Source organism: Anser cygnoides, chromosome 27 (genome assembly GCF_040182565.1).
Source record: "Anser cygnoides isolate HZ-2024a breed goose chromosome 27, Taihu_goose_T2T_genome, whole genome shotgun sequence".
Taxonomy (NCBI): Eukaryota; Metazoa; Chordata; class Aves; order Anseriformes; family Anatidae; genus Anser; species Anser cygnoides.
In genome coordinates, this window is record NC_089899.1 from 2302073 (window position 1) to 2319057 (window position 16985).

The 16985-nt window shown below is 40.3% G+C and overlaps 2 protein-coding genes across 13 annotated transcripts in view; one reads left to right on the forward strand and one right to left on the reverse strand.

Annotated features, from left to right (window-relative positions):
- MYO9B (myosin IXB) overlaps nt 1–5233 on the reverse strand; it is a 46100-nt gene extending 40867 nt beyond the window's left edge. For 8 of the 12 annotated variants that reach the window (XM_048077628.2, XM_048077625.2, XM_048077623.2 and 5 more), the window contains exon 1: nt 5093–5233. The gene's annotated coding sequence lies outside the window, so the exon portion shown is untranslated. Of the gene's footprint in view, nt 1–1800; nt 1822–4112; nt 4683–4730; nt 4996–5092 lie in introns of those variants that run through there. The other 4 variants (XM_048077621.2, XM_048077620.2, XM_048077618.2 and 1 more) reach the window with 4 other exon arrangements.
- A 160-nt stretch (nt 5234–5393) lies between these two features.
- HAUS8 (HAUS augmin like complex subunit 8) lies at nt 5394–12253 on the forward strand. The gene is made up of 10 exons (XM_013195256.3): nt 5394–5943; nt 6025–6080; nt 6377–6473; nt 7181–7294; nt 7758–7840; nt 8498–8569; nt 9053–9211; nt 10233–10374; nt 10464–10605; nt 11341–12253. The coding sequence occupies exons 1-10, from the start codon at nt 5874–5876 to the stop codon at nt 11459–11461; spliced, it is 1056 nt and encodes a 351-aa protein (XP_013050710.2). The 5' UTR covers nt 5394–5873; the 3' UTR covers nt 11462–12253.
- Nucleotides 12254–16985: the final 4732 nt, after the last annotated feature.

A 16985-nucleotide genomic window follows, 5' to 3' on the forward strand; every position in this document is an offset into this window, starting at 1 on the left:
AACAATAAAGCGTTATTTTTCACCATACAGGTGCAAACACGGGGGAAGAATTAGGCAAGCTGGGCAAGAGAAAAAAGTCAAAACAGAAGTTAGAAACACAAAGTTTTTGATTCTAATCTTTTATTCAAACCATTACACTGTATTACTTCTGTGGTATGAGTGGGGCAACAGCTGCAAGGGATTAGCATATTAAAAGATATAGAGATACATGATTTGCACCCTTCTAACAGTGGTTTTGTTATGCCAGTTTAACACATGCAATTTAACAGTACTTATTTTGAGCAAGATGAAAGAGAAATGGGAAATCTTGTATACTGCAAGACAAATTTAAACACAAGGTACTGGTTAGAGGCTGCCTTTACTCAGTTATCCTAGCAGGGTAATTCCAATAGGTCTACAAAAATGGAAGCAAGTCCACACAACCTAAAATCTCTTTTCAGGATCCACTACCCCATCTTTGCGAACCTACAAATGGTATATTTGTCAGTAGCACTAACATAAAATGTCTATAAGACAACAGTCTAAAGCTATATTTGTTTTTAGATTGCCTATTAATTATTACTTTCGCTTGCTTATAAAACAAACAAAGCCACACACAAAACCACTGGGTTTACCAAACAACAATCCAACTGAAAGTAGGCTGCACTATTTAAGTTTGTTGTTGTAGGATTGACTACATTTGCCACTTAAATCACCAAATAGGGCAACATTTCAAGTAACTACTTTAATACTTTAAGAAAGAAGGCATACTAAGCTACGTGATTTATCATCAATCTGTAATTTTACTCCTCCCCACCACCCCCAGCAACATTACTAGGAATAGAGAATAGTCAAATTCTACATGGTAATTTTGATGATATTTTCTAAATGTCTTTAAGTCTCCGTCAAACTAATGAATTTTCATAATATGCATTAAAGACAACATTGCCTATTTAGTAACGTTGTAAAATTCTAGAAAAGAACTTTTCCCCAATCAGCGCAGGGTATCCGTTTAGTTTAAATAAGGCCATAATTTGAAGCCACATGTTTAGTCAATGAATCATAGTGAGGCTAAAAAGGGAAAGCTACCATTACGGCAAAATTGTTGAGGATCGACTTTGTAATATTCCAGTTCTTCACATTTTCATGTACATTTCCAGTGCTGCATTCATCAAGCCGAAAGATCTGAGCTCCTCACATTGCTCATCAAGTATTTTTCAACACAGAAGTAGAAAGGTACCACAAGTACCTCTACTATTCTTGAGCACCAGATTTGCCAATTGCTGTCCCACAAAGAGCCCCCTCCCTCCGATCAAACTGAAAATGTTTAGCAATTGCAAAAATATTCAGCTATCACTTTTCCTCAGTTTCCAAAGCAAGGAACTTCCAGCAAGATAACAGGCTACAGAGACACCCTAGGATTTCAAGGACCAGCTGTACTTTATAGGTAAGGCAAAGGCCTCAGCCCTTGCCTTACTTCACATCATGAGGACAGTTGCTGTTAGTTGAGCATTTTTTCCCAAATATACCAGACATTTGTAGATTAATCTGAAAGTTGCTCTGTGCTCTAGTAACATTTTTTTTTTCTGTTGAACTTAACAACTCTTGAACCTTGGTTTTCTTTAAGTAAAGGCTCCTGTTTTCTACTCCAAAAGGCGTAGTTCTGAATGGAGCATGCGAATTTACAACACATTTGTTACTACTTTTTGCAGTCAACCCTGCCAGAGAAGTTCATATATGCAACAGACTGCCTAACAAAGGAGAAGCTGGCCTGCAGTGCAAGTAATGCAATGTAATACAGGAAAAAGTCAATGAAATTACCTCCATTGCAAGCAGTTCCTTCTCAGTTTCCTTCTCTCTCCTCCCTCTGGCCCTTGAGACCTGATCCCAATCTATGCCGTCAACTCATCTAAGATGCAGGCCAGACTTCCTCTGAATGGCTCAGACGCACAATTTAACCTCAAGACAAGGCTATCTTATCAGGCTCACAGTGACTTTAAAGGCCTATAGCATGTTATTAACTTACACTGAGTGCAGTGTCATAGCTACAGATGTGCTCTTGAGTATGATTCAGAGGAAATGAAAACGTGGCCTTGTTGAGAAAAGAAGGACTGGAGGCAAAGCAATCGAGGGTGCTAGCGGCAAAGAATGAAAGTCAGAAGAAACTCTGAGACTATTCTCACAACCTTTCATAGTTGTCTTAATTTCATCCTGAATGTTGTTACACACATCAACAAAGCAAAAATCTTACTGGTCTAATGCTACAACTGCACTGATAAGAAATTATCTTAAGAAACTTTAGGCTGAACTTTTGTGTGAATTGGGGAAAAAAAGAACTGATTCATCAGCAGCAAAACCTGTGTGTGTCAAACAGTTTTAAAACCACTTTTTTTTTTTTGTTAAATACTGTTGGTATTTTAAGGAAGAAGTTTTGCTAGGATCTGCATTAAGTTGCATTTGGTGACACAGCATCAGATACAAACACAATAAAGCCTAGATAAAAGAAACTCTACCAGCCACACTCAAGTCACTTGATATATCAAGAAACCATGATATACCAGAAACCAAACCTCTGAATTTTCATTTTTCTGAAATAATGGCACTGCTAAACCCTTTCAGCAGACAAATGATCTATTAAACTAGCCACCTATTAGGAAAATAAATCCTTATAAGCATCTCTGGATTGACTTCTTGATATTAGTTTTGGACAGTTTTCTCCTTAAAAAAATAAGCACGTTTGTTTTTTTTTTTTAATAAAAAATTAATCATGACACACGAACCCTGAAGTGCTACTCACTGATTAAAGTTTTTAAAAAGACTTGTGGTAGTATGTTTTTAATTGGCACCATCCACAGGTACATGGTCCATCTGAAAAATACGCATCATATTTAACCACATTAGACAGTGTTGTCTCAATAAAATGTAAACAGAATTGACCAAAAAAAAAAACCTAAAAGTCAGAGGGAAAAGATAGGCAGAGTAAGCACATCTTGTTTCTTAGAAATGTGAGTTAATAAACACCTTCAGCCTTCAAATTCACAAAGAAAAGTACTGAACCACGGACTTTTTGTTGAATCATTTTTTCACTATTTTCCTTGACTGGTAAGATAGCTAACAGCATTACATCTTTCAGGAATTTTGCCTCTGTAAATTCCCAAGATACGAGAATCCTATCTCATGGCTGCCTCACCTCCCCCTGTGTCCATCTAGCTAAGTAAAGACCATATCTAGCCAAAATAATATTGAGCTACATGCACATGAGTCAAAGAGTTATTCACACACAGGATTATTCAAGAAGTCTAACGTTTGAATCATCATTTGTCAGAAAACTCAGTCTGTACAAAGCATTACTTACTAAATGAACCTCACTTAAATTTTTCATCAGTTGTGTTTACTCTTCCTGAATTATTCAGTCCTACAAACGTTTTAGGTTCCACAGAAAAACACAGACCTATGAGTCCTCCCACTCTGATTAGACTATCCATTCGCAGACAGCTGCCCTGCCACCGCACAACCTACAATGTTCAACTAATAAAAAAAATTAAAAAACACTTTTTGAGGCAAACGTTCAAGCATGGTGACAAAAAAAGGCAGAAAAGCCCACACATATTTCACAGTTCTACAGAAACATTTCCATCGCATTACTGCAGTAACTCTCGAGTCTGATGGTAATGAGTTAACGCTTCTAATAAGGGAAACGGCCTTAGAAGCAGCAGCCTGAGAAGTGGGGGGGTGTTACAGGACTTTAAATGTAGGGCAGGTAAAGAACCTAATTGTTCCTGAAACTCAGAGAAAAAACTGACCAAAATTAACTCATCAGAAAAAAGCTACAGCGAATCTTGAAGTGAAGATATATTTATCTGCATTAAAAGTCACCCATACCTCTTTTCCTACATTAAATAGATCTGTTCCTGACAAGATTCAGAGCTAAAGACACTAAAGACTTACTGAGACTTGACAGGCGTGACACCAACGTACTGAGCTGGAACGCAGGGTTACCTCACACTGCTACTTTAGGGCAAGTCCCTCAGTCATGTATTCCAGCTAACAAACCTGAAATCAGAGGTCTTCTAATTACGCATAACAAAGTCTTATTTGCAAAGAGCTAGGTAGACAAACCGATACCAACCCACCTCTAGGAGTAACGTGGGAGGATACTGATGACATCTTTGAAAGGCTAATTACATCTGCCAGGAGCCTGAGATCATCTCCAGCCACTCATTTCCAGAAGGCAAAATCAAGGAACGCCGAACTCATTTGGATACAAAGAACTTGTCACTTCCCACAAATAAAACTTGCGAACAAAGCTGGGTAATAATTTTGCCAAACTACTTACAGAGTAATAGAAAAGTTTAAAAACAGTTGCAGGAAGTCACTTCGCATCAGGACCACACAGACCTGCGTCAGGCATGGTCAAAATAGCCATGAAACAGGACAATAAGAGCACTATGTTTAGGACAGTAGGAGTGCCACATGCAGTCTGCAATCATGCAACAAAAAGATGTCCGCAGCTTGCAATAGTTTGACTTTCCAGAGATTGCAAAACCAGCCTTACCAAGAGGACCTAGCACAACCCAGACACGAGCAGCTAGAGGCACACACCAGTTAGGCAACACGGTCGGCGTGATAAAGCACAGCCTCAACACACCAGCAACCTTGATATCGTCAAGAGCAGCTCAAAAACAAACCAAAACAAGAACCCTGAGAGTTTGAAGGCCACTTTCCGAAAGTGCTGAGGTAGGAAAGCTTACAGGCAGCTCTTAGTGAGCGTTAGAGACGCCAGAAGAGGCAGTGAAGCCGGCACACTGGAGATGGAGGCCAGCAGCATGCCTGGAGGCAGTGAGGTCTCCCCGCTGCGCACCGGCCGCCTGGGGCGAGCTCCCCGGCCTCGGGCACGTCCAGCTCCCCGGCACACCAGGCTCAAAACGACCCCCAGCAGCACCCTGCCCCTGCCCGCCGCTCGCCCCCACCCCAGGAACCCCCTCAGGGGCAGTTCCCGGCCACTAGCCGTCCCCTCAGGCACAGAATTCAGTCAGCGGGCGGAGCAGCGAAAGAAAAAGATGGAAAAAGAGCGGGCACCCGGGGCGCGGGGCCCGCGCTCCGCCGCCTTTACCTCAGCCGCCGGCGAAGCGCCGCCGCCGCCCGCCGCAGGCCCCGCTGAGGCGCCGCTTCCGGGTGGGGGGGGGGGGGGAGCGGGGGGAGCAGGGCGGCGCCCATTCAGCGCCGCGCCCGCACTGCGCGTGCTCCATCGTCCCCCCCCCCCCCTCAGCCCGGCGGTGTGAGGGGACGGGGCGGGAAGGGGGGGTTGTGGGGGACTCGTCCCTCTCATGGCTCCCAATGCACCTCGGGAGCGGGCCTTCGCTGGCAGCTGGCTGCTTTCTGAGCCTGTGGTGGCTGGGCTCCTGTCAGAATCCCCCCTCACGGTGAGGGCTCCCGCCTCGGGGTCGCCGCCCGCCTCATGAGGGACAGCCCCGGTGTAGGCTTACTGAGCTCCACCAGCCGGCGCTGCGAGGCGCCGCCGCCTCACCCCACAGCTTACCCGGGATATGTGGGGGTCAGCTGCGCTGCGGGCTTTGTCGGTCCCTCACGGTGACCTCGCAGGCTCCTCGCGGCGCTGAGGGGAGAGCAGCACCCCCTGTGGTCGCAGCCTGGGTGGGAAGCATCCCCCTACCCCAAAAAAGCCCTGGGGGGGGGGGCCGCTGTGGAGGTGCCGGGTCTGCCCCGCTCCTCCGATCCGCCGGGGGGTGCCCGGCTCCGCTGCGGCTTGGGGGCGGTGCTGCGCGGGAGCTCCAACGGGCCGGCGGCTGAGGGGAAGGAGCCGGGGGAACAGCGGCTGGGCGCCTTTCTCTTCGCTCGGAGCCAGCTGCCGGCGGCCCCTGCCGTGTTCCTGAGGGATGTCCTCGCAGGGCAACAGCTCCGGCGCGGCAGCGGCGGACGGGGAAGGGTCCGAGAAGAAGCGGAAAGGTACCGCGGGGTGCGGGGGGAAGCGCGCCCCGGCTGAGGCGCGGCGGCGGGCCCGGCAGTGACCGCTCTTTGCTCCTTCAGGAGGAAGAATCGTGAAGTCCCGCTACCTGCAGTACGAGAAGAAAGACCCCAAGAAGGTACTTGGGCACATCGTTGTGGGCTCGGCAAAGGATAGTAACGGTCCGAGGAGCCGCTCGGACTTGTGGAAGAGGGACCTAAGCAAAAGACTGCTGTCGTGACGAGGGAGGTGTTATGCATCACCAGATTGGTGCGGATTGGGATGGGAATTTGGGACTGTATTCAGCTGACTTGCCAAACACCAGGACACCCTAAGATAGCAGCTGTTTATTGTCAGCATTCGAGTAGGATGTAAGAGATACTGCTGATTGTATTTACCACCCGTGTTCACTCATAACTGTTTTTTGATTGATAGGATACTACAGCAAATTCCTTTTCAAAGTCGATTTCTAAAGCACCTTCTGCAGTTAAACCAAAATCGGTTCCTTCTCAGAAAAGTAAAACTTCTGCTGGTAGGTTTTATTAGAAGAATTTGAAAGTGTTTTTTCTTTTCTGAAACTGTTTTTCCATCATGTGCAACTTCTAAAAACTCTAAAAACACCGTAAGGAGTGGTTTTATATTCTATCACGGCTAATTATTATTTGTATATGAAAGGAATTAATATATAAGAACGGTATGTGAGATTAAGGGGTGTAAACTGAAGTTCATTATATTAAACTCTTATCTGGATATTCTCATAGAATATTAACCTGGAATTGAGTAATTGGGTTGTCTCAAATAAGCATGTCTCTTGCCTTTTCTGCAAGACTGAATTATTATTTTGTCCTCACCATTGTCCTGCTTCTTGTATTTAATTTTCTCAATAAACCCGGTATAAATGACCACAAATTCCTGTCAGCAAAATGATCCATTTGTATTTCTTCAACAAGAATTGCAAAAGAATTTTCTTATGAGACCTTGATTTGAAAATCCTGAGGAAATAATGTGATTCCATTTTCATACTTGGGTGGTATAGTTCAACTGTAGAACGTTTAGGAGGATAAGATTCCGAATTACTTCATTTCAAGGTAATTTAGGGAGTATACAAGTGATGTATAAAAAGAAAATGTGTACAAGTTTCTGTAAGGTTGCCCCTATATTAGGAAAAGCACACACAACTCTGAACTTTTGCATACTCTATTCTATTTCTTTTAGTTTGATAACAGCTTCTTTCTACAGGTGTTGCTTCTGGCTCTCTAAATCAAAGTAGTTTTGAGAAAAATGATTTGCAGTCCACTTTATTAGATGGAGATAAAATTACTAGACCAGACCTTGATCTTTCAGCTATTAACGGTGAGCTTCCACTTGTGTTCAATTTGTTCTTTTATTATTTTTAATGTATATGTTATAACTTGATTATAAGTAACCCTTATTTCTACTGTATTCACACAAGGTTGTTGTTAAATAAGGTAGATGTTATTTTAAAGTGTCTTTAAGAAGATGTATTGAGGCCTTCAGGGTTTAAGCTAACCTCTTGATTTTCAATATCTTTTTGGAGTGCTTTTTTTAAATTTAGGATCAAATATTAAAGAACAAAGTACCCTCAAGTAATTGTAGCTGATGGATGTTAGATTACCAGCCATTCTGAGAATTGTACCACATCTGCCTGGAACTGTCACTTGCAGCTAAATGCTTGTGATCCACGTCTTCTCATTAGTGTAATCAAAGCTGGAAGTAGAGCACAGAATCTGATGGTATGTTGACTTACCCTATGTACATTGGTAGAAAAGAGTAATAATTTTCTCATGTTATACAGATAAAACTACCCTTAAAAAGACTTCTGGTTCAAAATCTTCTTGCAAAAAAGATACGGGGACACGTGGAAAAAACCAGAAATCGGTAAGTCTCGCTACTTCCATTCATTAAGTATCTTTATTTTGAAATGTGAGAAATGAAGATTTTCTGTTTCTGTAACCTTGGTAAAACTGTAAAGGTTTCTGGGATAATCTAAAGATTTATGGTAGAAGTCAGGTGATAGGTCTATTGTGCTGCTACAAACAGTTGTCTTGTCTCAAAATTTTACTTCAGTTTTACTTCAGTTCCTTGTGGTAAAGAATTTGCTCTAACTTCAGCATCTCTTCAGCTTGATTCTTTTTGTGTTCCTGTGTATGCTTTTTAGTTATTTCACATTATCTTTAAGTATTTTCTAACATGTTTTCTCAGAAAATTAACATTGATTCAACCTAATTTAAAGTGCCTTATTTAGGAAACTTATTCAACATAGTACTGAAACTTCAAGTTCTGTACCTGTGTTTCAAACATCTGCTGAAAACAGTATGAAGAGTGGTGGAACAAAGAACAAATAGGTATATTTAGTTAACATGCATTGTGTTGGTTTTTTTAAATAAAAAAAAAAAACAACGCTTAATCTAGGTGACAGTAGATGATAATACCAATTGTGGCCACAAACTGGACTTTCAGTGATCTATTTACACACTGAAAATATAACTGTTTAAATATTAAAATTGATCTAGAATGTTCTTTTCTTTTTTAAAGAAATGTGATCCTGATGTTCTGATGGAAGTGCTGGGATCTCAGACACTGATTTTAACTTACCTAAGAGCAATGGTGAGTCAGTCGAGTATTTGGCGTTTCTAATTGAAAAGGAATTAAACAACTCTGGTGTCAAGTTCTTCTATGCATTCAGATCCCTAAAAGTTATTTTCATGATTTTACATGTTTATGGTTGTAAAACTACGTGACTCGCTTTGAAAACTCTCTTAAAGTGGGCTCTGTACCACTTTATTAAGCTCATGCTGGTTCTTCATGAAGTTAGGATAGGCAGAAGTTTCAGAAAAACTAGGAGTAAGTGTGTTTGGTGTTTGGTGTTGTAGCAGTAACTTTGTTCTTTGCTCATTCAGTGCTGTATACGTATGTCTTCCCAAAAAATACTGGGGGAGAAGATGGATGGATAGCTTTAACTATAACACGCTGAGCTTATTGCACAATATCTACAATTCCTTAATTGAGCGGTTTTGACCTGGATATGAGGCTTACATTTGTTGTTTCAGAATATGTTAATTACTTATGAATATCTTTTGGATGTAATAGGCCGGAAAAGATGTTGCTGAGCTTGAGAAAAAAGCAGAAGAAAACTTGTTAATGTTGTGTGAAGAAAAGGAGAGAGAACAGGAGAAGCTCTATGAGTTGAAGCGTGAGGTTCTGCTCAAAGAGAGAGAGCAGAGACTTGAAGAGGCGTTAGACAAACAGGTAGGCTTTATTACAGTTCATTCTTCTCCTGTGTTTAAACAGTCCATCTTAAGAAGTAGTCTTTTCTCAAGAGAAGGTTTCTATGCTCCTGTGGCCTGCTGTGGTACAATTTTATGCATCTCAAATATCTACTTAATGTTGTGGCATGTCGTGTTCTCTAATAATTTAAACAAATGCCTTTGTCACATTTTGGTTGTCCCTTGTGGATAGGCAGGAAGGAGAAGTTAGAGAGCTATTAGGCAAGGAGCAGCAATGGAGCACAGGTTGCCACAGCAGCTTACATCTCCTGTGCATCGACTGTAAACATCTTAAAATTATGTTAACATCCTGCAAGTTATGCAATTACAGTTATGACTAGAGCCAAGATGCTAACCATTAAATGAGTAGTGAACATCTTCTGTTCTTTATCTGTCATCTTTTTATAAGTTAGACAGCAATAGTTGTGCTGTGGTTGGAAGAAGACAAGTTTTTAATGGTTTTTTTGGACAGTAAATGAACTTAGAAGCTAAAGCCTCTACACTTTCTCAGCATTTTCCTAGTTTTGTTGTGTCAAATTGAAAAAGTAACATGTTTTGAGTAATTGACTTTCAAAACTGATCTTTTATGCTTGCTTAAACAAAATGCATTGCAAAAATTAAGACTTGTCTCTTGTGAATACACTGTAAGCTGCAGTCAAAGAATTGAATGTAAAGCACTTTACCTGATATGTTGCTAGTACTTCTTGCTGCAGTAAGAAGGAAACCATTATTGACCTAGGCAAGGTAGGTAATGGAGAAAAACCTGTTAAACAGTGGGACAGGAATATCACACCACAGACTTTCTGAATTCTTCTGTCAATGTCAGAGTAGCATTTGTTTGTTTTTGTTTTTCTTTTACATACATATAATTCTGTAAATTGTTTTTCTGTATTGACCCAGACTAAATCACATTCTATATAGAGAAAAGCCACGTCATACATTCTGACTGTACTAGCAAAGTAGCTGCTTTGTGAAGAAGTCTTGGTTGGTTGTGTTCTTTTCAGATGGAAGTACTTTCTCCTCTTGTTGCTGTTTTGGGACGGTTTAAAGAGCAATACAAAAGCTTTGCAGCTTCCTTGGATGCTACTAGGCATGAATTACCCATGAGGGATATTCACATAGAGGGAGATATGCCAACATACCTAGGTACAAAAATTTCATTTCATTTATCAAGTACACTTTCACAATTTTTTTATATGTTAAATGAGATGTTTTTAACATCTCTTATATTGTAGATGAAATGCAAAAGCAGTTAACCATCACACAGGAACTTCTGGCAGAAGTTATGCCAAGCTACTCAGAAGAAAGTGCAAAAGCATGCAGTATACTGAAAGACGTTAAAGAGGTGTCTCAAGAACTGGATAAAGAGCTTCAAAGGTACTTACAACAATCAGGTGAAAAGACTCTGCCTAAATATTCAGAGAAAAATCAATTTATCTTACTCTTGAATCCAGAATGGATATTAGAGGATGAATTGAGTTTGTAGCAGACATCTCTATTTCTGTCCCTACGCTACCTACAAAGCAAAGTCTAACGTGCTGTTCTCTGGCAATTTTACTGAGAATTTCAGTGAGCAAGTGCAAATGTGCATGAGAGTGGAGAACTACAGGAGGCAAAGCAAGCTGGAAGCACTGTGTTTGAATAACTGTACAAATATAACTGTTCTTGTTTTTCCTTCCTTCCCTATTAAAGTGTGCACTTTCCTTCTGTATTTGACATCATCCTTGGGGGAGGTACAAGGAGCACAAAATTATTTTTCTCCCAAGTATTGTGTCAACAAATACGAAGTATTATCACTGAGCACAAGGAAGAGAGAAAACGTGATAAATTTTCTCTCCTTCCTTCATTTCCCTGGAAGATAATACAACTGAACTCTTTGAACGCTGATATCCCGTGAAGCTACCCATCTCCCTCTCCTGCAAGGTTCTATTCCTCTTCTCCAAATTCTCGCCTTGGGCCTTTGAAGAGAACATTCCTATTTTACTTTTTTTTTTTTTTCCTTCCAGTGGCTATATGGTAGGAGAATGATGTGTCTGTGTGCATAGTCTTTGTGGTTAAGTAAAAGTTGTTATCCTCCAGAGTAACTCATTTACCCTGCTTTATTTGTTCCAGGAGCTTCGCCCAAGTGCAGAACCTGTCATATGAAGTTAGTAAAGAAATTTCACTGCATAATCAAAGTATATGCGAAGACAATTATGGACTAGATGTTGTGAAACACTGGTACTTCAACTAAATTTGTGTATATAGATTTCATTATTTTTTTTTTTTTTTTTACTAACGGGTGGGTGCTAAATCAGTGTCATTAGACTTGTTATCTTTTTTTGCTTCTTGTCTTTGTTTCATACCTTTGCTTTACTTATGAACATACAACTTGTCCAGTTCTTCAGTTATACCAGAATATGAAAGCAGCAGCATGGATGACTAAACTAACATAAAAATGGAATTTTCTCCTGCATGCTGCTCTGTAAGGAGACATCTTTTTTTAAATGTGTGTTTCTGTGGTGCCTTTCTCATCACTTGCTGCCTTGACAATATTGAAAGGTACATAACACGAAATCATATTCTTGGCAAATATGAACTATGTGTTCTTACTTTACTTTATTGCAGCTGTTCTCAAGTGCATTGCTTTACATCTCTTCCCGAGATAGTGTTCCTTAGAGGGCAATGTATCAGAATAGAAATGTGGAACTGCGTATGTCGTACTGTTTGTTGATTTAGTCAGGAGGATCTGTAGGAATGTACAGCGTTGTACATCATTGGTGACTCAGTGAACAGCTTCTGGAGGAACTCTTAATTGTCCCTTTGTTTCTGGATTTGCCAAGAGGAAAAGCTATGTGGATAGCAAATAATGAGGCTGATGAATGGAAGAGGAGCCTGGTCACTTGTAACAAGTGGAAAGTTTTGGTAAATTGTTGCCTAATTGTCTTGGAAACAAGTTACTAAAACATATGCTTTTGTATTAACTCAAAACCTTCTCTTTAAGTACTTGATATTTTTACAATAAAGACTGTTTTCCACTGCTGTATGAAGAGCTGTCATGTTTGAAAATCTTCAATGATCTCCTAAAGAAGCTTTTGTTTCCATCTGGTTTTACATGGGGCTAATACTACACGATGTATATAGTGATGGACTTACAGGCACTAACCAGTCCCAGTGGCAAGCTGTGTCCTACTGGTACCTGAAGTGCTGAGGCCAGTAGATTCTGAATGTGGAGAGAAACCTCTAAATATTGAATAAGTGCCTGGATGAGACAAACAGCGAACATTATGAACATACATGCCAGATGTGGAAGTTCTTTAACATACTTTTTGTTTTAAAAGTGGAATGTGTTTCTCTATGAAAGACATGCTATACCCTGTATTTTGACCTATGTATCTTCTTTCTGTGATGTTTTGCTTTGTATTGTCAGCATAATGGTACATTTCTGGTTTAAGCTGTGTCTGTAAAGCTTTTTTGCCTGCTGAAAGAATACCTGGAGCGTTCTCCTTACACAACCTGAAGTAAGTGCTTTTAAATGCTATAAATGATTCAGGCTTTCTTCCTGCTATTAGTTAGTAAGGGTCAAAGTAAATTTCATCTCCCCTTAGCTTAATTCACTCCTATTTTTTACTATAGTAGTAGATGTGCAGTGCATTGGAATAGAAGTCCATGTATGACAAGCTATACTTTCTTGTATATAGTATCCGTATCATTGTTTCATAGCAGTTTATCCATGAGCCAGTGGGAGTTGTTTTAAGATGTTATCTGTTATTTCTTCTTCCTCAGCTGTGGTGGATGAACTGCACGTGATAGCTCACCTGCGTGTGCTGCCATTTAGGCCATGAGCCGTAGGTACTGTAGACAGCATGATTGTATTCCTGGTCAGGAACGCGAGCTGCACCTACAAAGTTGGCCACTGGATGGGGAAATTTACCAAGCAGTCAAGTCAAGTTAGCGGCAAATTCGCAGTCTCATTTTGGTGGATGGACATGTCAGTAGAAAGGGTCCTATGCAGTGAAACCAGTGGTCAAACAACAGTTTTTCCTAGGTCTGGATAATCGCTAGAATGCCTTTAACCTGTTCCTAAGAGCCCTCTTAACTTTCTGAGTCTCAGCACACTTAAATTAGAGTGGGTAGGGACGAAATAATTAAGTTTATAGTGTCCTCATAATTTTGTCTCTGCACAGACACAAGGCAGAATGTTTTTCCTGGGGTTTCTTGATAGTAGACCTCATTGTTCATCTCAAAAAATAATAATTTTAGGAAATACTTTTAAACTGAACCTATCATCTTTAGTTAAGTGATGTACTACCACTGAAATGCAGTTATATATATACACCAAAATATTACTTAAGCAACAGGCAGCAAAACATTTGTTTTTTAAGAAGTGCTTTTATTTCAGGGACATCAATTTCCATCTAAAGAATAAATGTGTGTGTTCTGATATTAATGTTCCCTTTCACTTAGTTGTTTGAATTTGGAGTGAAAGAAAACGTAGAGTTTCAGCTTCCTTCTGGACTTTCTCTCTGATCAATTTTTAAGCTATTGAAAAATAATATATCTGCATTGATGTTGTAAAGTGAAATGGAGTGCTATTAGTTCTCACCCTTGGAGGAAGGTACTCGCTACAGTTGCAACTAAAAAGCTCTAAATCTTTCAGGAAAGTAGTTCATCCTTGTTGCTGCAGGTGGCAGTCATTATCTATACAACAAGCCTAAGGCAAAGTGGAAGTCTTGGAGCTAAAGGCCAACTGCTTGTACAAAACAATAAAGTGCTTGGGGAGGTGCACTCATTGTTTCAGAGGAATCAGAGCATTGATGTGAGCATTCTGGCTGTTCTTTTGCCTAAATGGAACACATGTAATTATTTGTACAAATAAGTGTCCGGTAAAGCAGCTCATCCTCTTTATGACAGGGTTTATATTTTGAACTCAATTCCATCTTGATTTAACTGGGTACTCTAACTGGTTCTGTTTTGTCTCCTTGAAGGAATAAGAAGTGTTTCAGGCTGACTCCTCCGCCTTGAAATAGCTGCAGACATTAGGTGCTGTCATATTCAACGCAGTACGAAAAGGAAAAAAAAAGACTACAGGCTCACTGGAGCAGGAGCTAAACAGATGTGACACCACTTATTTTGTATTTTCCACTTACTTTCTGACAATGTCACATGCTCTGAATCTGGTTGGAGTCAACTTTAGCTCTTTTCCCGCAGGTTATTGACCTTATTTTTGCACTTAGAAATAATGATGCTTCTCCTTGTATAGTACTGTTTCAATACAGATTTAGTTTTATTTGAATTTGTGCAGTACTTAATACCTATGTGTTCATCTTTTGAGCCAGAAGCTCATATTCCCCAATTATTAACACTGAGTTGTCCTAAGGCTTTTTAAAAATATTCTGGGCATTTTTTCTCTTCCAAAACCTGAAAGCAGTTGTGAAGCTAGCCAACTAGCTCTGAGCTTGGGGGAGGGGGAGGACATGACGGAAATATTTGTCCTCTCCAAAATTCTGTTGTCCTTGGTTCTCTATAAGGCAATTGGTAAAGATCGTTTTAAACTAGTTTTGCGTTGCACAGATTGCCCTGCCTGGATTGTGGATATTTCTTGGAGGGATCTGACCACGTTCTCTTCTGTTTCGCTGGTATTGCCCAAATGTTTTAACCACCAGGTCAGGAGGGCTGAGTCCAAGTGGTTTTTTTGCTGTAATTCCTGTGCTGTCTGTGATGAGGTCACCAGGGGTCAACATAAGGGAGCATCCCTTTTTGCCCAGGAGATAATTGAGGCCTGTTTGTCTCCTCAACCCCCCAACCCTACAATTCTTTGTTCACACTAGCTGCAAATGGAGCTGATTCTTTGCTCATCAACAGCAAGTAAGCAGCTCATGACCCCAGCAGATGTTTCTGCATTTTAGGCTAATGAGAACTTATTGGATTACTGCAGTCTTCCCTGCCTTGGAGTAAATACCACTTTGTTGGAGATCCGGAAACTCATACTGAATATGATAAACAAACTGCTGGCTGGACTGCGATTGCCAGGACATGAAAAGAGTTTCACAGAGGCAGAGGATCTAGCAGCTCTAAACTGCATCACCGAGCCACACTAATTAAGAGCATTTCCAGTGATTATGTGAGCATTCCTGTTCAACTCACAGAAATAATTTTAGATTGTTTCTTCCGCTGTATTTGTGTGGTCTGTAAAGCAAGCACGAGGGTGGAGCCACTGATCAGTTTCTCTTAAAATATTTCTGTGAAAATGTATATGTAAGTCCTATCATGTTTCCTGCTATTTTAAGATCTTATATTTCGTATGTTAAGGAAGCAAATACAATTTACCTCTTAAGACATAGCTAATTTTTTTGTTTAGATAGGTCACATATATTTGGAGATGGCCTGTATGATATCCAAACTTGTTTTAATTTCCCCTTTATGAGGGGAGGGGCAGGGGGATTGAAATAGCTGGTTGAACAGTAGTTTTTAGGACTCCAACCCAAGAAGATACTGTCTGTGGCATGTAACCCTTTCTGCAGTCAGGTTTTGTTGGGTATTTCTTTCGAACTTTTATGCAGTATTTCAGCAAGTGAAGTGGTAACCATGGAACTATAGGAGTACAGCACTGATCCCAAGCTAATCCAGGCTGAAGTCCATTAGCTTGACTATAAAGCAATATTAGTACAGTTATGCAACTTCAGGGTATTATGGGAAAGCCTAGTAGCTGTATAGGCAGCACCAAAAGATGTCAAGAGTCCTTAACCCTTTCTTGCTGCATTCTTTGTTTTAACAAATTAAAAATAGCTTTACCTAACTGAACAAAACTTCTCAATTGAATGTGACATGATAAAAGGACTCATCTACACAGCTGAGTTATGAAGGTGTCCACTTCTTACTAAATGTCTTAATGGCAGCCATGTCTGACTAAGCAGTGTTCTATTCCTGTTCTAAATCATTACCTGCCCATGTTAATGATTCCTTAGTACTATTTCATTCACTTTGTCAGGAATTAAAATGTAGTATTACTCCAAAAGATCAGCCTCTCCTGTTTTGTAGATGATTAATAGGAATTTTTGACAGAACTGTTTAATAATTATATTCTTGATATTGTTATCCTGTTGTTATTATATGCTACTCAGATTACATTCCTGTTTTGAATGTGCTCTTTAATTATCCTTTCCTTGTAATTTTGTTCTAGGGATGCTTGTATTCTCAGGAGGCAGGATCAGTCTTGTTTCTACTGCTCTGTATCTGGACTGTTGTTGTAGTTCCTGTAAAAAGTCATTATCCTCATTGTAGGTAAGCTTGGATTAGCATGGCAGAGCCAGTAGGATACTTATTTTGCAGTTGTCTATGTTTGTTTAACAGGAGGCTGTCACAGAAACTCATGGAAAAGGGAGAGCAAAACTAGCAGTTAAAAAATAGGTGTGTTTTGCCATGAATATAATGCTGTAAAAATTAACTGAAACCTTAGTCTTGTCACAGAGTATGTAATGACTGGCACACATGTTTTTCCACTGGCAGGGAGGGACAAATGATTCTGGCTTCCCTACAGCTGGTGACTTGTCTGATTTTTTTTTTATTTTTTTTCATCCACCTTCTATTGACATCTAGTGAGCACAGGACTTGATGACAGCACTAAATCATTAATGGCTTTGTTTTTATTACAGCGTGTGTTCTTATGCACATAATTTGCACATGTATTCATATCTAAGTGAGTCTAACCTCCCCTGCCTTTAGGCCTGAACATTTCTATGACAGAGTGATAACACCCATGCTGAGGCAGTTAACAA